Source organism: Zeus faber (genome assembly GCF_960531495.2).
Source record: "Zeus faber genome assembly, chromosome: 13".
In the NCBI taxonomy this organism is placed as follows: Eukaryota; Metazoa; Chordata; class Actinopteri; order Zeiformes; family Zeidae; genus Zeus; species Zeus faber.
This window is the reverse complement of record NC_137198.1, coordinates 16778146-16797840: the sequence shown is the minus strand read 5'-3', so window position 1 is coordinate 16797840 and position 19695 is coordinate 16778146. Positions and strand designations below refer to the sequence as shown.

At 47.4% G+C, this 19695-nt stretch overlaps 1 protein-coding gene across 1 annotated transcript in view; it reads right to left on the bottom strand.

Moving 5' to 3' along the window:
• The window catches only part of LOC307238881 (formin-1), a gene marked incomplete at both ends in the record, with an annotated part of 51722 nt that overhangs the window by 20119 nt on the left and 11908 nt on the right, over nt 1-19695 (bottom strand). The window contains 7 exons of the mRNA XM_080012035.1: nt 1015-1103; nt 1330-1391; nt 3960-4047; nt 8969-9110; nt 10910-11613; nt 13967-14028; nt 17488-17608. Coding sequence (XP_079868161.1) covers nt 1015-1103; nt 1330-1391; nt 3960-4047; nt 8969-9110; nt 10910-11613; nt 13967-14028; nt 17488-17608 — 1268 coding nt within the window. The remainder of the gene's footprint in view (nt 1-1014; nt 1104-1329; nt 1392-3959; nt 4048-8968; nt 9111-10909; nt 11614-13966; nt 14029-17487; nt 17609-19695) is intronic.

The window sequence follows — 19695 nt, the reverse complement described above, 5'->3', positions numbered from 1 at the left end:
GTGGTTTGGGGTGAGAGAGAGCGAGCGAGCGAGAGAGAGAGAGAGAGAGAGAGAGAGAGAGCTAGAGAGAGAGAGAGAGCGCAGCCATCGGCATACAGTGATTGATCAAAGGAAACTCAGGGCTGATGGGGGACGACTCGTGTAAACAGCGCCACGTCGGAGTGGACGTCCGGGCTGGTCGGCGGTGCGAGACGCTGAGTCGGGGACGGCTCGGGTCGCCCCACTGACAGCTCTGTTCAAACACGGCAAACGGGCGGGAACCCGGGGGCCGAGCGGCTCCGCCGGGACACGGGCCTCGTTAACCGGCCCAGACTGCTTAACCCTCGACGGGAGGGGGGGGGAACAACGCACATGTCGATGCAATGCGTTGGCAGCGGAAGACTTTTAGGAGCACCGCGTGTGAACCTTGTGTCACGCCGCAGTTTTATTCCGCGACCGGTCACGGATGAGCTGAAGTAGGCAAATATTTACCGCCCTAGCGTAAACTTCAGAACTCGGGGTTGCTTAACTTTTCCACAAGCGCGTATAAATAGATGAGTGAAGATTCCGATCCCGTTGTGTTGCGTGTTTACACCTCGTAATTATTTGGTCGGCGTACCGGTGAAATCTTTCAATAAGTTAGAAGAACCGCAGAAAAACCACCCCCAACCCTCCAATATTGCTATACCAGTCAGCTGGATTAAGAGGGCTGAAACTGCCCTGCAACCATCAAGTGAAAAAAACATTGCATAATGAATATATTTAGAAAAATAAATGAATATGTACATAAATAAATAAATACACATTGATTATTATGCATTTTAGACTCCCTGTATTGTCTTTTTAAGATGGAAAATACTTCATTGCAAATATTGCAATTGATGCTAAATAAATTGAATAAAATAAGACCGGCTCTCAAAGTAAAGAATGAAAAGTGACATCTACCATATATACTGTATATATATATATATATATATATATATATATATATATATATACATATAAGGCAAAAGTATTTTTCCAGTGTATTCTTACTGTTCAGGTTTGTCCAGAAGTTTGACCTCATCCTCTTTGGACGTCTCATAATGTTTGTTTATCATCCGGATCTCGTCGCTGGTGGCTCTCTAGAGCGACACAAAGACACAGAGACAGGTTGCTCCCCACGCACAGAGATGAACTACAAGAGACAAACGAATCCCAAAACACAATAACTCAAAGTGCAATCTGTAGGTCAGAGAACCCGCAGTAAAAAGAGAAATGTGCGCGGCAATAAACAAAAGAAAGAATTTGGCTTCTCAAGTTCCTTTCAGGCGATCAGTATAATTAACGATGCCCCCGCTGCTTACTTACATTTTCATATAAAGCCTCGATGGTCTCCAAATCCACCACAGAGTTGTCCACAGTCAGAACAGCTGAAACAGTAACATCTATTAGAGACATTTACAGCCTTATTAAAGGATTAAACACTGGCGGTGCAAGGCTTTCCTTCAAACCCATGCCAGGGTTCCAAGATTTAAAATGCTTTTTATTATCAGGGATGTAAACTCGCGGTGGTTGCAACGGCTTTTGAGAATAAAAAGTGATATTAAAGAGAGGCCATATCCAACAATAAAATCCGGGGAAATATCAATGCAACTTTCACTTGGCACCGTGGGTCTACACATCAAAACAAGCAAATAATAAAAATAAAATGCTTGCGCCGCAACCGACCTGCAGCTAGAACCGGTGCAGCGCACGGCGGTGACAGTCTTTATAGAATGAGAGAGAGCCGGACAGAGTGAGAGGAGCTAAGACAGCGGGATTCATTCATTGAGGCGTCTTCATAAAGACCTAAACACCGTGAGGACGCTTTCTTTTTTTTGTCTATATCCCGGCCCGTTTCCTAAGTCAAGTCTGCGACTTGACGAGACAAAGAGAAGGAAAAAAATAAATAAAAAGCACGAAGCTGGTTGCGTTGTGAGGTAGAATATGAAAGGTTGTAGGGGGAGAGCAAGTGACTCCTGCTCTGTGTCTCAGGTTTACGGCTTCGCGGAGGACGCAGGGGTGGAGGAGGGGGGAGCTAGAGGGGATGGGAGGGTGGGGCTCCATTCCTTCCCCCCAGATCAGCTGACGGTGATCTGGCTGCCGTCAGCTCAGCAGGGCTGCGGAAAACAAACGGCCGCGACGCCTCGACTGTAGATCTAGAGCTACGATTTTTTGAAGGCGAGCACGGCCTTTAAGTGAAAGACCGAAAATGAGACTTTTAAACAGGGAGGGGACGTTCTGCGTCGCTGCCGTGGTGAAGACCATCCATGTGGTCTGGGTCCCGGCGTCTGGATTGGGGCGGGTCGGCGCTGGAGGTCCCCGCTTCCTACATCTTATTAGAGTGGATTATTCACTCCCTCAGCCATGCAGCCGTCAATCACACACGGAAAGGGGGGTGGGGGTGGGATGGGGGGGGGGACTGGTCCAGTGTGCAACCAAGGGCTCTGATCTGAGGTGGGGTGGGGGGCGGGGGGCCGGATATCTCTCCACACCCGTAGATCAAAGCTGGCCTGCCGACCGCCTCACACCCTCTCCTTCCAGTTTTCACTCATCGGCTTTGGCTGTATGTGGTTAGAGCGAGAGTGTGTGTGTGTGTGTGTGTGTGTGTGTGTGTGTGTGTGTTTGTGTGAGTACGAGTATTGTGCGTGTGGTGGAGCGAGGTGTTGGGGGGCGGGGTGGGTGGGGGCAACCCTTCGCCCTTGAACCATGGTGGCCCTTGAGGTCCCCCAGTACCTCGGTACCCCCCCTCCACTCTATTGCTCCCTCCCTCCCTTGTCGCTCTAATTACATTACATGTCCCATGTCCTTTTAATTTGGCAACAAAGGGTAAGGCAAGCAGGCGAGGCCGGGGGACCCAGGTCCTCCGAGGCGCTTATTAAGGCGCTGTCCTTCATCGTCAGATTCAAATTGTCCATTTCACCTCCACACACCCCCCATTAGGAAGCAGACACACACACACACACACACACACACACACACACACACACACACACACACACACACACACACACACAGGGGAACGCAGGCGCATTTTTATTGGGGCCTTTTCCCAACTTAGTAGATTGGCGGAAAAAAAGGAGACAAGGGAAGACAGGAAAAAAAATTAAAATAAATAGAAAAGAATCCCCGAGACGAAACAAGAACCCCCCAAAAAAACCCGAAAAGGGGGTGGCCGGGGTCCTGCGTGCCGCTCGCCCCGGCGTTTGAGGTGCTTTTTATGTGGCAGCGCGGTGTCTGCAAACTGTGAAAGGTGGATTTATACACGCTCACATCATTAACGGGGTGTCGCTCCCATTAGGGCTTGTGGAAACCGTCACTGGCTACAATAAACAGATCGCCTGGCCGCATGCTCAGACAGCCAGGCGGCAGGCGTTCGCCGCCACCGTGCACGGAGCTCAGTCCCGAGTCCTGGTCGGCGCAGCCACGGTCCCCCAGCACAGCCGTTATGTGTTTACACACACACACACACACGCACGCACGCACCACGCACGCACGCACGGTCGCGCCTGCATTTTCCACTGAAACGCCGAGTGTAATCATTCCTCGCGGTTCTTCCGCCGCTTGTGTTGTCGGGGAGGATGCAATTTGATTTTAACCAGCGCAGAAAGGATCGCGGCCAGAACCCGAGAGAAATGCTCAAAAGGGCTGAATCTGGTTCCAACGTTGGCGTATCAAGGCATTTTGATGGAGCGGGCCCTTTTCCTTTCCCAGCGTGAAAAAAAAAAAAAAAAAAAAAAAGAAAGAAATCAAAGTGGATCCGGTTACGAATGAGCAGCTGTCAAATGGGAGGAAAATAATTTTCTCCTACGGCGGCTTAATGTCTCATCTCCAAAAAGAATTCCCCCCCTGTCTGCGTTTTGTCAGCGAGTCATCCCCGTTTTATGAGGGAAAGCGACTGTAAATTTGGTTTATTGCCGTTGGGATCAAGTAAATAAGGGCTACTTCCTGGGAGTCACCTTGCTGGATGTCCTTCATCTCCAGGTGGAGGCTGGAGATGAGGATGCCCACCGCCTGGGAGCGCTTCGCATCCAACAGCTTGATGATCTGGCGAGAGGCAGAAATCAAAACAAACATGATAGGAGTGACCGTCACATACATATTATCGTTATATTTATAGATATATAACATCATTCTTTAAAGTAAACCTACGCTATAAAGCTCCGACAATATCTGATCAAAAAAAAAAAAAGAAATCGATTTAAAAATGTGTCTACACGAGTCAAGGCCCATCTTACAAACACCAATTTAAAGCGTATTCAAAGACACGATTCCGTGGTCGGGAGGACCCTTTTTTGATATATGCAAAGAGGTCCGAGAGGCGAGGACCAAAAAACAACAATAACAAAAAAAATGTGTTCCCAGCCTGAAGGGGCGGAGGAGTGGAGGAGCTGGTGATGGATGACGAGGGATGCAACACACTTGCATGTCTGTGAATCCTCTGGACTGACCCTGAATGCCCAGACCCATCAACACAAATTGTCATCGCTTATCGCCAGGACACTAAGAAATGTCTAACACACACTGACACACACACACACACACACACACACACACACACACACACACACACACACACACACACACACACACACAAGCACGCACGCACGCACCCACACACGAACGCGCGCACATACACACAAGTGTGCCGGGACACACTTTGTCAAGTTGCATCAGTCGGGACGTAATGTTCTACACTCCCTATTTAGGTTTAAGAGCATGTGTCACATTATCAGAAATATCAGGTCACAGTGAAAGTACAAAGGCAGAAATGCCACCATAAAAGGACAGTCTAGAAGAGCAAGGCAAGGGAGAAGCCGGGATTTTTATAACAAACTATAAATTCACAGGATTTTTATTTGTGCCTACACATGGTCACAATTACTTATGACTGTATTAGCCATAAAGCCAGAGAAAGTTTTGGCAAGCTAAAGGCCTGCTCTAAAAGTTAATGTGTCAGGCTTCTTCATTAGGTATTACGGTGCGAACGGCTACTGGGGCTGTCCAGTGGGAGCTGCAGCGCAGAAGCCTTAGAAGTCGGTATTGCATTACAGGGCGTTAGTGGGTGCCATGCTGCTTCCAGCACTATTACCCGGATCACTGGGGATCTCCCACTCTGGAGTCTTGGGAAGGCTGGCTCAGCGCGCCAGGCTTTTCCCAACACCTCTAATTAACCGCTTTGGACGGGCCACACTAAAAGCGTCCCGGGAAACCTCTCCGAGAACTCTCCAATTAGCCCGAACAGTTAAGTTAATGAGAAAAGACAACTCTGCGCTGGACGCTCGGGCTTTTTTTCAGACGTGGGGGCGACTGTGTGATGCTGATGCTGAGACCAATAACGGGCGGATATTAACAGGGAACAGCTCCCTCCTGTGGGTGGAAAGGTAACTCTCATCGAGGGGAAAAAAGAACAGTATCGCTGGGTCAAAGGGTGTGAGGCGGGAGGGGAAAAAAGGGAGAAACGAAAGTTTCTCTGTAGATCCCACAGAAAAGGAGAAGGGAAGATTACGCTGTCGCGGAGGTGCAGCAGGTGGCTGATGTTATTGAGGGGGTCCAGCGGGTCCAGATCGGGGGGGGGGAGGGACATCGCAGAGCGGATAGTTTACACAGCCAGCGCCGGGGCGGCCGGCGCACACGGGCGGTGACCGTCCGCCCGGTCCGTCGGACCGTCTGGCTTCAGCCACACAGATGTCACGCTGCAATAACACGCGCGGATCAAGAGGTTTGTCATCAATAACCCCCTAAGATACACTCATTGTTAATCTTACGCCCACTCTCCTACGTCAGAGCCCGCGTTTCAAATATGCCTTTAATAAACCCAGCGCCGTGATGCATAACTCACTCCCGCGGAGCCGTGATTCTAACGCGGTTTAGACAACCGTTTGTTTAAAAAGCAACGGCGGCGTATAAACCTGATATGGACTTGATGAAAACGCTGCCTTGACGCTTGCGCTATGCACGTCACGCACGCGCACACACACACACGCGCGCGCGCGCGCACGCACGCACAGTGTGAGTGATTTTGTTTATTCATCTGCATCAATCTTCTCTCTTATCTCCTCTTCATATCTTCCTTCCAGCAGCCCTGACAACTTCACAAGTTTCACTTTTTATCTCGTGTGCTCTTCTATCCGTCCATCCATCATTCCACCCCTCCCCACCTACCTCGCCACCCCCCCCCCCACACCCTCATCCGCCAAAACCACAAATGCACCGGCACGCGCGTCCTCCCGGCTTTGCAGCCCCCGCCCTCCTTCCACCCCCAGTTGGAACCCCTTCCCTTCTCCGCTCGCCTCCCCTGGCCGGTGGAGTGAAGCCACATGCCTGCAATTATACCCCTGTTCTGCTCTGCTCTGGTCTGGGAGGGTGAGAGGGCTCTCCGCCTGTCATCCTGTCGGCTTTGATATGGTAATCAGCCGAGAGAAAAAGCTCTAGAGTAAACAAGCGCTTTGATTTTCTTTCTTTCCCCCCTTTTTCGATGGCACACGTGATAAAGATTAACTCACTCGTGGATAGGCATCGAACACACACACACACACACACACACACACACACACACACACACACCCCGCTCGGATCTGGCGTGTACAGTTGTTTGGTATGTGGGGAAATGGTTCATATATATGCATAATGTACACACACGTCCCCTCCTCTCTCTCTTCCACCCATTTTGGATTTGCTGAGCAAACGCCCGGGGCTGTGGCGTTAACGCGATCTGGCAACGCTTTCTGAGAAAGTGCCTAAGAAACTGTCCGGACGAATGGTCGTTGAGCATTGTGCAAGCACAGAAGTGGGAAAACACACGGACACACACACACACACACACGCACACACTCAAAAATGAAAGGAATTCCTCTCAAATGGAATATAACATGATATCAAGCCAGCCTGAAATATTTGCTTTTAACAACTCTTAAAGACAAGAGATTTTTTTTGGACAAATGTCTTAATATCTTGAAAAATTTGTCTCGGGCTCAAAAATCCTTGCTCAAGTTTCCTTATGCGTGTGTGTTGTTGCTGTTGGTAGTTAAGACAACAAGAAGAGGATAATAATATTGCAAAACAATCTCCTCTTCCTTCACCGTCAAGATTTCGGGAGAGGGAAATCATGAACATGTTTTTCCTTTCCAATTCCACCCCCCACACGCACGGACGCACACGCACACACACACACACACACACACACACACACACACACACACTGTCTTCTCCATCCTTTTTTCCACCAGTTCAGTTTTCCTCATCGTTCTAGTCGATCCATCTCTGTCATCCAGTTCTTCTCAACATGCGGATGTCATCATCATCATTAACACTCTCGATCACACACACACACACAACATGTCGAACTTCTGGGAAACTATTATCTGTTGATGATTCAGATATATTTTTTATTCTTTAAACAGAGTGCGAGCCTCTCCGGATAAAAAAGAATAAACAAGTTGCTTCTATTTAGACTAGCTGAGGGATTATCTGGACTGCCAAGGGAGCTAAAGACAACTGCGCCTTCACGTATTGGTGTTTTATGAAAAAAAAAAAAAAAACCAAAAAACAAAAAAAAAACAAAACCCTCTGCAATGGAGTTGGACTGACAATGTTCCATCTGGCCCTCAACACGGGTCAGCGAGTGCTGAGCTCCCCCACGATCACAAGACAAAAGTATACGAACATTATCTAACTGTAGTTTGGCTCGGGTCGGACAGCTCCATCAGAGACTTTGCCTAACCTCAACACGATGTTCTCTTAGCTTCAATTCATCGGGGTTGTAAAACCTCTCGGAGGTTGATGCAAGACATTGACTAGACAAAGTTGGCAAGATTAGCGTCTGGTTGTGGCTAACTGAGTCGGATCAAATGTTGGGCAGATTGCGGCCTTAGAGTGACCAGATGGATGGAAACAGAGACACACACACACACACACACACACACACACACACACACACACACACACACACACACACACACACACACACACACACACACACACACACACACACACACAAACACACACACACACACAGGAGCCTTTACAAATTGATCAGAATGGAGGACGGGTATGGATTTAGAGGGACAGTCTGGGCCACCGGCCGATTTTTAACTGCTCGGACGCCAGACTGAGGACCACGGAGGGGCTGGTCTGCTGACACAGCTCTGTCTGAAGCAGATGTGCTGAGTTGCAGCATCGGACTTGACATCAACAAGTGTGTCTTGGGCAGGCAGGGTCCAGTGGGCGATCGACTGCAGAACCTCAGCCATTAAGTCGCAGTGTCAAGTCGAGTCAAAGTTTACGCAGTATCGCCCTCGGCCACCGTAGAGTTTCAAAGGGCTTCGCGAGGCCACTTTTCGGAATTTAACGGCAAAGTCTTAACTCGGGACAACTCTCAGAAAAGAGAAACTTCTAGAAGGGGTCACAGAGGGAGGGCGGGGTCTTCCTGCACGGCCTGGCTGCAATGGATGACATTGCGGCCAGGCCAGTGGGCGACATCGAAGGGATTGGGATACGTACAGGCGATAGAATATACTGTACAAGCACAGGGTCGAACGTATTTCTATCGGGAGCGTTCTTAATCCAAAAGAACCGCCTCATAGTGTCCTGAAATAATTTGAAGCATTTAAAGCCAAAAAAAAAAAATGAATAGATTCATATTTGAGCAGAAATCATTTTCTTCCTGGCAAGTACGGGTAGTGTTCCCAATGTTAGAATGTTTTATGAGATTTCTTATGAGAGACTTCACGAACTTGAATTGAACGAAGACTCCTCTGTGCCTTCAGGGAGATTGGAGCCTCCTACAAGGGAGGTGCTACTGACTGTAGGACCCCCGTACCCCAATCATGCCATCAACAAAACCTCTATTTTTAAGCCCCCATTTCATCGCTTTCCAGTGAGACGTCAACCTGTCTTAACCCGTCGCAACGTCTCATCAAACACATAGCGCCATACGCCGGAGGAACAGCCAAAAAACATCCCCTACCTTCTTGGTCTTGGCCTTCTTCTCGTAGGTGTCGGACAGGGGCTTCTTCTTTGGCTGCAGCGTGGCCTTGGAGAAGAGATCTTCAAACTCCTTGGTGTTGACGATGCCTGGCTCCTCTAAAGAGCCCCAGAGTGTGTTGTTGCTGGAAGCAGATAGAGAATTCCAGTCTGCGGTATATGTATTTACGGCTCTGTTTCAACGGTGGGTCTAAGTGATGACGTGTTGGTCACGGACGCATGAGCCTCGGCTTTGGAGAGGGCCCGGCTAAAGTTGTTTCAGATAAGACTTTCACTCTATTAGAAAAGGGAAGAAAAATAAACGAATTGTGTAGTCTATTTGTTTCCTCGAGTCCTGGCACTGTTTATTTCCATTTTGCTGTAAATCATTTGGCACAAATTCCGCCACGCTGAGATCTCTTCTTTATAAAGCAGTGTTTACAATAACAACACAGACGTATTGTTCCGGGAGCTCGCCGTTTAGGGCTCGTTTCTACCATAAAATACTATTTTGAGCAAATAGCAGGAATACGGGAGGCAATGTTGTGCTACGGCGGTTGCCGAGTAACGTGGAAAAAAAGCAAACAGAGGCAATAGGAGTGGATGACCCGAGGAAGGAGGCTTTCTCCAGAGTTCAGAGCTGTTCCGCTGGCTTCACTTTCCACCTTTCCTCCGTTCCCTGACACGGCCCTCGAAACTCTGATTGTTTTACAGCCTCGCAGTCTGAGCATCATAGAACCTGTCCTGCTCTTCTCTCACACTGTTTATCAAAAGGGATGTGAGCCCCATCCGCAATCAGGTTAAAGCAATCAGGCACATCTGCTGAAGGGTCGCTTCCGTGATGCATTGTAGATCACTCGTTATCATTTTTGTATAAACATTTGTTTCGTTAAGCGCATTAGTATCGAGATCTCTCCCGAAGCGAACATGTGTGCCGGTTCAATACGATCAACTCGGCTATTACTGAAAATAATGAGTGCAAAGGATTTAAAAACACAAATTTGCAAAAAAAAAACCAAACAAACAAAAAAAAAAAAAAAAAAGTAAGCTTAGGAAAAGTAGTAAAGTTGAGATATCCCAGAGAGAGAAGAACTCGGCATAACAACACAAGTGCTGGCAGCCTCATCAAGGCTTGAATACCAGAACAATCAACTGCACTGCCAGTGACTCAATTAGGGTCAAGTAAGTCCAATTGTTTGCCGCTGGCTTTCTATTACAGCGCTGAAAGTATTTATCCAGGGCGGCCAAGAGGTTTTCCACCAAGGGCTTAATGATGCTATCCCAAAATTCTCTTTGATTTCATATTGCTTTCAGAGGGGCCTAGGCCTCTGAAAACACAGCAAAAACCATGCAAGCAGCTAGGCTGGAAAATGTAATTATATGCAAAATCCCACCAAAGCTTTCCACGCGAGTCAACTTTCTAATTGACACTTTTGGATCCCTCTTTGAGGGATCTCCTTATTCAGCCTTTTCTTCTGCACACTTCAAACTGTACTTCTTCACACTAATTTCATACACTCGGCATCATTTCAAGGCCAGCAGTGTTTCCCCTCATAACTTAAAGCCTCACACCATTAACACAGATCACACAGTTGATCCAGCTATAGTTAAAACATCTGACCCATTTACTGCCCCCTGACTTGCCCCTCTACTGTAAAATTTACAGCTCACATGAAAACCGCTGTGGCCCAGTCAGTCGGGCCAGCAACCAGAGAGTGCGGGCCGCGGCTTAAAACCTGCCCCGCTAGTAGAGCCGTGGAAATACAAGGCCATAAAGCTGGAAGCCTGGCATCCACAGGCATCCACCGCAGCCATTGGAAATGGGCTGGATAATCCACTTACTATCACAGAGTGCATCAATGGAGCCCCTCAGACTGGACCTCCCACGGCCAACTATCCGCCACCCGGTTAGATGCACAGATTGGAAAACTGGGTTGGAACTTACTTATTGTCCTGGATCTGGATCCTGGTCCAGTACAGAGGCTTCATGGGACAGGCCGGCTCCATGGCGGGCTTCCGTGGGGCCTTATCCACCTTATGACCAGATCCGAAGCCAAAACCCCCCATGGGTGGAGGCGGGGGAGGGCCACTGCCTGGTGGGGGTGGAGGGGGTGGTGGTCCCACTCCGGGTGGTGGGGGAGGTGGTGGTGGTGGTGGAGGGCCAGCACCTGGGAGGGGCGGGGGTGGAGGCGGTGGGGGTGGTCCCATACTGCCCGGCAATGGAGGAGGTGGGGGTGGGGGTGGTGGCGGTGGCGGTGCGGACTGGCCTGGCAGGGGAGGGGGTGGAGGTGGGGGTGGTGGGGGCAGGGACGGACCAGGGCCCCCTGGGCCCCGCGGCCCCAGGCTCAAGGTGATAGAGTCCAGGATGAGTCTTTTGGGAGCGTGTTGGCCGGGGCTGAGGGCAGGCCGGTCGCCCTCGCCCTCGGTTGTTTTGATGAAGCATTCCCTGTCCGTCTGGACACAGACGTGGCGGAAGTTCCTTGGCGGCGGGTCGTCTTCGGTGGATACGGCGGCGTTGCGGAGCTCGCCCCGGCCTTGGCTCGCACCGTAAGCTTTGTCTCGCTGAATCTTGGTGATGGTCCCCTCCAGTCGCGATATGGAAACGGCGTGCTCCCCTCTCAACTGGAAGGTCTTCAGCTCAAACTCTGCCTTTATGGAGGAAAATCACAATGTCAACAAACAAATAAGGACTGTATCAGAGTCATCGCAGAGATAACTACAATCTGCTAAAAAAAAAAGTATACATACACTGTATATACACCGATCAACCACAACATTAAACCCACCACTACTAATATTGTGTAGCTCCCATTCGCGCGCCAAAACTCTCTCAAAGCTCTGACCCATTGAGGCATGGACTCCACAAGACCTCTGAAGGTGTCCTGTAGTATTTGGCACCAAGACGTTAGCAGCAAATCCTTTAAGTCCTGTAAGTTGTGAGGTAGGGCCCCATGGATCGCCGCTTGTTGTTCCAGCACATCCCACAGATGCTCGATTGAATCTGACCCTAACCCCGACCATCCACATGATGTAGAAGAAAATGTGATTCATCAGACCAGGCCACCTTCTGCCATTGCTCCATGGTCCAGTTCTGACGCTCGCGTGCCCATTGTAGGTGCTTTAAGCGGTGGACAGGGGTCAGCATGGGCACTCTGACCGGTCTGCGGCTACACAGCCCCATACGCAGCAAGCTGTGATGCACTTTGTGTTCTGACGCCTTTCTATCATAGCAGCATTAACTTTTTCACCTATTTGTGCTACAGCAGCTCTTCTGTGGGGTCGGACCAGACGGGCTTGACTTCCCTCCCCACGCGCTTCAATGAGCCTCACCGGTTGTCCTTCCTTGGATCACTTTTGGTAGGTACTAACCACTGCATACTCAGAACACCCCACAAGACCTGCTGTTTTGGAGATGCTCTGACCCAGTCGTCTAGCCATCACAATTTGGCCCTTGTCAAAGTGTCTCAGATCCTTACGCTTGCCCATTTTACCTGCTTTGCCTAATATATCCCACCCCTTGACAGGTGCCATTGGAACGAGATGATCAATGTTATTCACTTCACCTGTCGGTGGTTTTAATGCTGTGGCTGATCTGTGTACAGTATGTACCCTTTTTCAATTTAATTTGCGTTCACTAAAAAAAGGTTATGTAATTGAAAATGTTACAAGTCCCTTAATGACATGACATTTTAAACACAGAACCAGTCACACCAAAGGAAAGTATTGATTTGAGACAGAGAGGGAAAAAGAGAATGTAATGAACCTCACACATGCTCCTTATTAGTTTGTGGTCAGTTTAGAAAGTGAATTAGGCACGTTCCGATTCTTTTCTTGTGGCATAAATACATGTTTCTCAGTTTAGGCATCAGACGCTTATTTCCAGGGTCACAGACAGGGACAGTCCTTGAAACAAAGGAGAAAGACCAAGGAACACCATTTGGTTTTGATTCAACGGGCCTCAGAGAGAGACACGGTTGTCAGTGATGTCTTCCTATCGGGCGGGAAAACTAAACAAATCAATTTGAGTAACTACCCCGCCGAGACCGGCAAGAGGATGTTTAACTTTGGAGGTTTTTTTTTTCGGTAAAGCCACCTTAGCGGTGAATCTTAGCGTTTCACGGAGCTTCGGGGATGGGGAGAGGTGCGACTGAGCTCCATCGCAGATTGCTGCGGGCGTGGCGCACGGTCAGAGGGCTGTCAGGTGGAAAACCGTTCAAAGTCATGATGTCACAGCTGTACCCGAGGTTTGTATCCAACACGGTAATACAATAACTACAATATACTTGCTTTTTAACACTTTTTAATCACTATTTCATTCTTGCGGCACATCTCGATAAAAAAAAAATTAAGTTTTGTGTAGATATATGAAGATATATAAAATATGGCTTGAATTTCACTATTGGCCAAAGCAGCATGGACGTAAGAACAGAACCATGTATAAAACTTGTAACTGACACGTGATAAACATGTACTCCGAATGTTAAAAAGGATTTCCACGTTTTTTTCTCTTTATTTTATCCTTGACCGCAGATGATCGCACGGTGCCTATTCGTCATAAAACGAGCGTGGCAGCGTGTTCTGCGGTGACTGAAATGCAGCTCTATTTCCTTTAGATCTATGAAGGCCACATATGCCTCAGAGTGAATATCTGCGTTTTCATGTGCACTGTGAGGCTGCAAAACAGAAGGGGAAGATACGATGACTGCTTAGTGCCATCTTGTGTTGGGGAAAGAAAATTGCCGTCGTTCGCCTCACAAGGAAGCACTTCAAGGGGTTTAACACATCTAAAATCACAGTTTTTTAGCCAATTATGATTGCAGGATTAGTCAGGTAATTTTAATGATGAAGTTTTTAAGCCTGCGTTACCTTTTAATAGTCAAACCGTTTTGCACGGATGAATCCACAAAATCCCACAAAATGAACTTTCCTGTCATTGCAAAAATGCCCGATCTAATTTTCCCTGGCGCATAAAGCACGTTTCGGGCCTCAGTGCTGGACTTACGTGCAGCTTCTCCACCTCTTCTTTGCATTCTCTCTTCAGCTGCAAGAGGGCAGCCTGGTGCTCTGAAAGAGACGGAACAAGGAAATCGATCAGCACAAAACACATTTTGATCAAACTAACTTACCATCTGTTATATTGATGGAGAAAAAAAAGTCAAACAAAATAATCCGAAGGCTATCTATTATTATATTTTCGTCTATTATGAAATCATTTGTCCAAAATATACCCATTCATCTGATTTAAACAACGTGTTCTTCACCACACTGCTGTTGTGTCATTATAAAATAAGTCTTGGATATTATGTGTGAATGTCACGTATGTTGCTGGGTGTTATATTTAACCTACACCACTCGAAATTATTTTAATTACACATATTAACATCTTAACATTTCATGCAGGTGTGGATCCCTTTTGGAATTGAAAATATGCTGAACTACAAACAAACCAAAACTCAACCAACCGTTTTTTTCTTTCGTTATCGAATGGGCAACAATGAATATCAAATGCCAACGTCTTGTGTTTTGAGAATTTCGCCACAAAATAGGCACACAAGATGACCTAACACTTGGCAAAAGAAGTAACCAAGAACTAACCGGACAAAGGCCTCTGCATTAGGTGTTACTGGTGAAATAGTGACACCAAATTGGATTAAAAACGGTTTATAACCTTCTACAAAGGAGGGATATTAAGCTTGCAGGTGAATATTCTATAACCTGAAAGAGCTGGTTCTTCTGTTCGACACCAATTCTGCTTTATCTATGCAGGCATCTGCACCTTGCTCCACCTGACAAACTCCACATGCCAGACTCCTGGACAGAGATAAAGCTCCTAAACACAAAACCACCGGCATGGACTGTTGACAAACAGCTGAGCTTCAACCAGTTTTGGGAAACAAACTGAAACAGCAACAAAAGTATTTGGGGCATTCCAACAATGCAGTTGTGTCTGCTCCTCGACAAAACAGCATCATTGTGCCGGCCACATGAAAATAATGCCCTTTTCTTTTAAAGTGAATTAAACTATTATTTTTTCCCCCCACTCTTTTGTTTATTTTTTTTAAATTTAACAAAGTTAAGCGTCTGTCTGCCCTGGAACAAATGTGAACAAGATGATGCAAACAAACCTCGAAATTCCATGAGAAATTATTTATGTTCTTAAGACCCAAACAAGCGGTCTTGTGATTGCACAGTTTTTCATTTATCTAAACAACGTCATGATTGTGGCTTGATGCTCACTGCACGTGGTGGACAACCGGCGAGCTTGTTTTCCTCGTTTGTCTGACCCCCCCCCCGATGAGGTCATGCAGCAGGTTCGGGAGTTTTAAGTGCGAGGCATCTGCTGATAGCGGAAGAGGGGGTGGGGGGCTGAGGGTCTATTTTACTCTCGGCGTGGTTTGGTCCAAAAAAGGAAGTTCACACGAGTGCCAGCACAGCAACATTTTAAAGCGAAAAAGATGGTGCGTAATTACAGTGGAAATCGATAGGTGTTTGAATCATTGTGCAGCTCAAGACTCCAGAACCTACTTTAGCTGAACCGCACTAATCCCAAGTTACTTGCCAAACAAACCAGCTTTTTATTTTTCTAAATCTCCTGCCAGCTAACGTGGGTCGTTACTAGACAGTATTATTGGATGTTCAGATTAGGCTTTTGCGATTGTACAAATTTCTGATCGCCGATCGCTGGTGGTGATCGCTCGTGGCGATCGCTGATAGATGATATTATCGGGGGGTAATGTGATGTGACAAATGCGGTCTCCCCATTACAGAAGTGCAGGATTTATTACTTACAATAAAAGTATTTACAAAAAACATTCCCTTTGCAACGGAAAGTAACAGGGAGACGCACAGGTCTTTTTGGAATGGGACGGAACGGGAGAGTCCCTTCGCTGAGTTGTGCTTTAAGATTTTGTTTCATACACGTGGGAAACAAATGAAAATAAATAAACAGATCTCAAATGAAAAGACAGGCACGGCAGGCGGTGTGCAACCGCTGTCTGGAGGAGAAATCAAAAATGATCCATGTGCCTTTTCTCTTTTTTTTTTTCGAGAACCTGCCCCTCTTAAAGTCTCTGCACGGGACTGTAGTATTTTTAGAGCTTATAGAGCTTAGTGTGTGTAATCACCGGGTGTCATGACATTTCACTGCATATATGTATGACCGTATGTATATGTATGTGATAAATGATCTCTTGAGCTTGAACTTGAACTTGAACTTGAACCTCTCCCTCTCCGCTCCAGTTTCAGAACACGGTAAACTGCACTTACATCATATCAAAGCTCGGGTTTTTCCTGGCGGATAAAAAAAATAAAAAATAAATCGTCGATGGAGTCGATCGCGATGAATGATTTAGTCATAAATCTGCCCAAACCTAGTTCAGATGCACATTTATAAATATGTTATGTTTTGATTCTATGCGTATGGATCATTTCATGAGCGAATAACACGATAGACAAATGTTTGTTTCTAAAGTGTTTGACTTTGAAAGTGTTTAGATAAAGCACTTGAATTTTGTTGGGAACGTTTTTTTTCTGTCACCTGAACACTTATGTCTCCCCCACCAGACCGTCATTGCCACGGGGTTCAAACTGACGCAAATTGGATCCTACAAAAGCATTGCATCTTTTTATAGATGTGTAGGTATACATATTTTTATTTAATTTAATTTTTATTTTTATTTTTCTTGACTCGCACTGTTTTGCTGCAGTAACACCTCAATTATTAATAGAGTCTTATCTCTCAACTTTCTTGATGAAACTACTACTACCTTCAGCCGGATTGAGGAGAGTGTTGCCAGATGACGAAAAACCAAATAAACGCACAAGGACTCCAGCATTATCTGATTTCAGGGCAAACTATCATACATCAATTCCATTTATCGCGAAAGACGAATAATCAGGCTGGTTCCAAATCAGCTCTGTATCATTTCACTATTATGAAGAAAGAAAACCCTGAAACTATGACATGGGGAAATTATTATACATTATTATTGTTATTATTATAATTATTATTATTACTATTAGTCATGCAAAGAGCTACCGTGCATCTGGCAATGTGCTGGCTGTTAAGAGTTTTATAAAGGGAGAGTTATGACATCATAAAGAAATAACATGTGGGGAATTCCCAGAATGTTTCCAACGGGGGTGATTTAGGTTTATCACAGCCCATCACACTGTTCTGACAGTAGCGACGATAATAATAGATCCATTCATTTCCCCATCGGGCAACATGAAATATTGCAGAAAACAAAATGCATTTGTGCAAATCGCTTGTTGGAGTTGTCGGTGTCATGTCATCAAACGAGACTACAAAAAAAAAAATGCAATTACTTAAATAGAATATTTCCATTTTGCGGCTCAGACCGTTGACCTTCACATCCTTCACTGTCGCAACTGTTATGTCCGACTCTGAGGATTTGACTATTATATTTTCTATTCCTGGACAAATTTTCAGCGCGATTCCGAGGAGTGGATTCTCAGATGTTAGAAACACACAGGCCCTGACGGGGAGCTCTGGCTGCTCACCTGCCTCGGTGTACCTGAGCCCCACCTTCTCCTCCTCATCTCTGGGCTTGGGTGGGGGCCAGATGGCCTGGAGGCGCCCTGGGGTCCGGTCCTCGCTGTCTGTCAGGGATGCCACCTCAGTCTGCGGGAGGTAATACATGAAGATCATGGCGATAGAAATGTCACATATAAAGCAGTAACATAGTAGTAACATATCAGATATGATTGCATTTCATCCCCGAGCAAGCGTTGTCTACGGAATTTGTTCCTGTTATTCAATTTTTTTTAACTTGTTCAGGATATGTTAGACCTCAACAGAATTATGCAAACACATTCAAATTTACTGCAAATTTTAGATGTTGGAAAACCAATATGTTACACCTTATTTGATACAGTATCAAGAGAGTTATGAATAAAAAAATACATACACTTGTCTCCGGGGGACATTTTTTATCAGGAGATTTGGAAACTTTCTCAAAGACGGACTTCAGAAGCTCTTTGTCGTTTTTTATCTTTTTCTTCACAGCATCTAGTTCCAACGGTTCCGTTGTCCCCTTCTTAACCGTTTTTGGCCCAAAAATGCTTCTAAAGGTTTCGTAGGCTATGTCTGACGTTTTCTTTTTTTCAGCCGGGGCTGTTTGGATGTCCGGTGCTTGCACTGGTGCGCTCTCCTCCTCGTTTTTGGACGCCCCTTCTCCAGCGTCGGGAGTTAGACCCTGCCCCACATCGGAGCCGCGGCTCCTTTCTTGGTTGTCCAAGTTGAGCAGCTGATGGAGCTGTCCCAACACGTTGCTTTTGGTGTCAGCCACTGGTTTAGGCTCAGTGCGTTTCTTGACCGGAGTGGCTGTGATCTGCTTGGCTTTGTCCACCGTCTTCTTCAGGCTGAGCAGGGCCAGCTCAGCGTCCCTCTCCCGCTGTTTGATCTCTGATAGTGTCTCCCTATCCTCCCCTGTTGCACCCTTCTTCAGAACTCGCAGTCCGCTGAAGACAGCCGGGAGCTGGAAGGACGGTGCCGGAGATACGCTGGCGCTCTTGGATGGGGAGGAGGTGGCGGAGGAGGGGAGGGATGAGGACGGGTTCTTTGATTCTGGTGACCGGGTGGAAGTAGGGTGGCATCGGGGTGAGGCAGATGAGTCACTTGCCAGGATGAGGGCTGGAGACTCTGCAGAGGGCGAAGGACCTTGACTGAACCCTGAAACACCTGCTGCGTTGTTTGTAGTGTCTGCCTGCTCCTTTGGGCTGGGGGATCTTTGGACTGAGGCTTGAGGTTGCCCTGGTCTGGAGGGGATAGGGGAGGAGACATGCTTGGATTGAGACTCCTCATTCCCTTCTTCAGCAGCAGCCTTCTCCACAAGTATCTCCTCTTGGGCCTTCTCTAACGCCCCTGCCTGGTTTAATTGTGGGACGTTTGCAGTGCAATCCTTGACAGCTTCGGGAGCCAGTGCTGAAAATTCGACTGAGGATTTAATTGATGAAGGATTTGCTTCTGTGCTCACAATGTTCAGATCCGTTCCCACCTTCCTTTCACCGGAACCAATGGCTGCTTTTAGATTTGTGGACTCTGCTGGGCCTGTTTCCGCGTCCACAGGCTTGGTGGCTGTGCTCTCAGGTGGGCTGCAGTATTCACCCTTATCCTGGATGGAGGAACGCGGAGTGGGATCTGTGTTAGTCCGCCTGACGGACTTGGCCGTATGTAGAACGGAGGCAATTTTGAGAGATCTGTCGGTGAGATTGTGAGTTCTAAACACAGGCACTTGGTGGTCTGATCCTTCATCAAAAGCATTTCTTACGAAACTCAAAGCGTCTTCCCCAGCCAGCGGAGGCTCTCTAGCTCCGGCAAGCTCTGCCGATCGGCGCGCGACCGTGAGCGTTCCCCCCTCGTCCTCGTTTTCCGTGTCACTATACGTTTCGACCATGGTGACGAGGACCAGATCGGCATCGGCTGAGGTAGCGGGAGCTGGTTTCTCGCGATTGCTAGGCTCTGCACTGGAATTCCACGACTGAAATTCCTGTTCGTTTTCACGGGAAGCTGCCTCGCCATTGTGATGGATAGATTCGCCGCCTTGGAGCTCTCGAGTTTCGTTAATATGCACAGCGCTCTGATGATTATCCGCCGGAGCACTCTCCTCATCAGACAGGTTCTTGAAAGACTTCAGCACAGCTGTCTCCACTCCTGCTTGAGCGGTAAACCGTTCTCGGCCGAACACAATGGAGAGCTTGCTCAGGAGG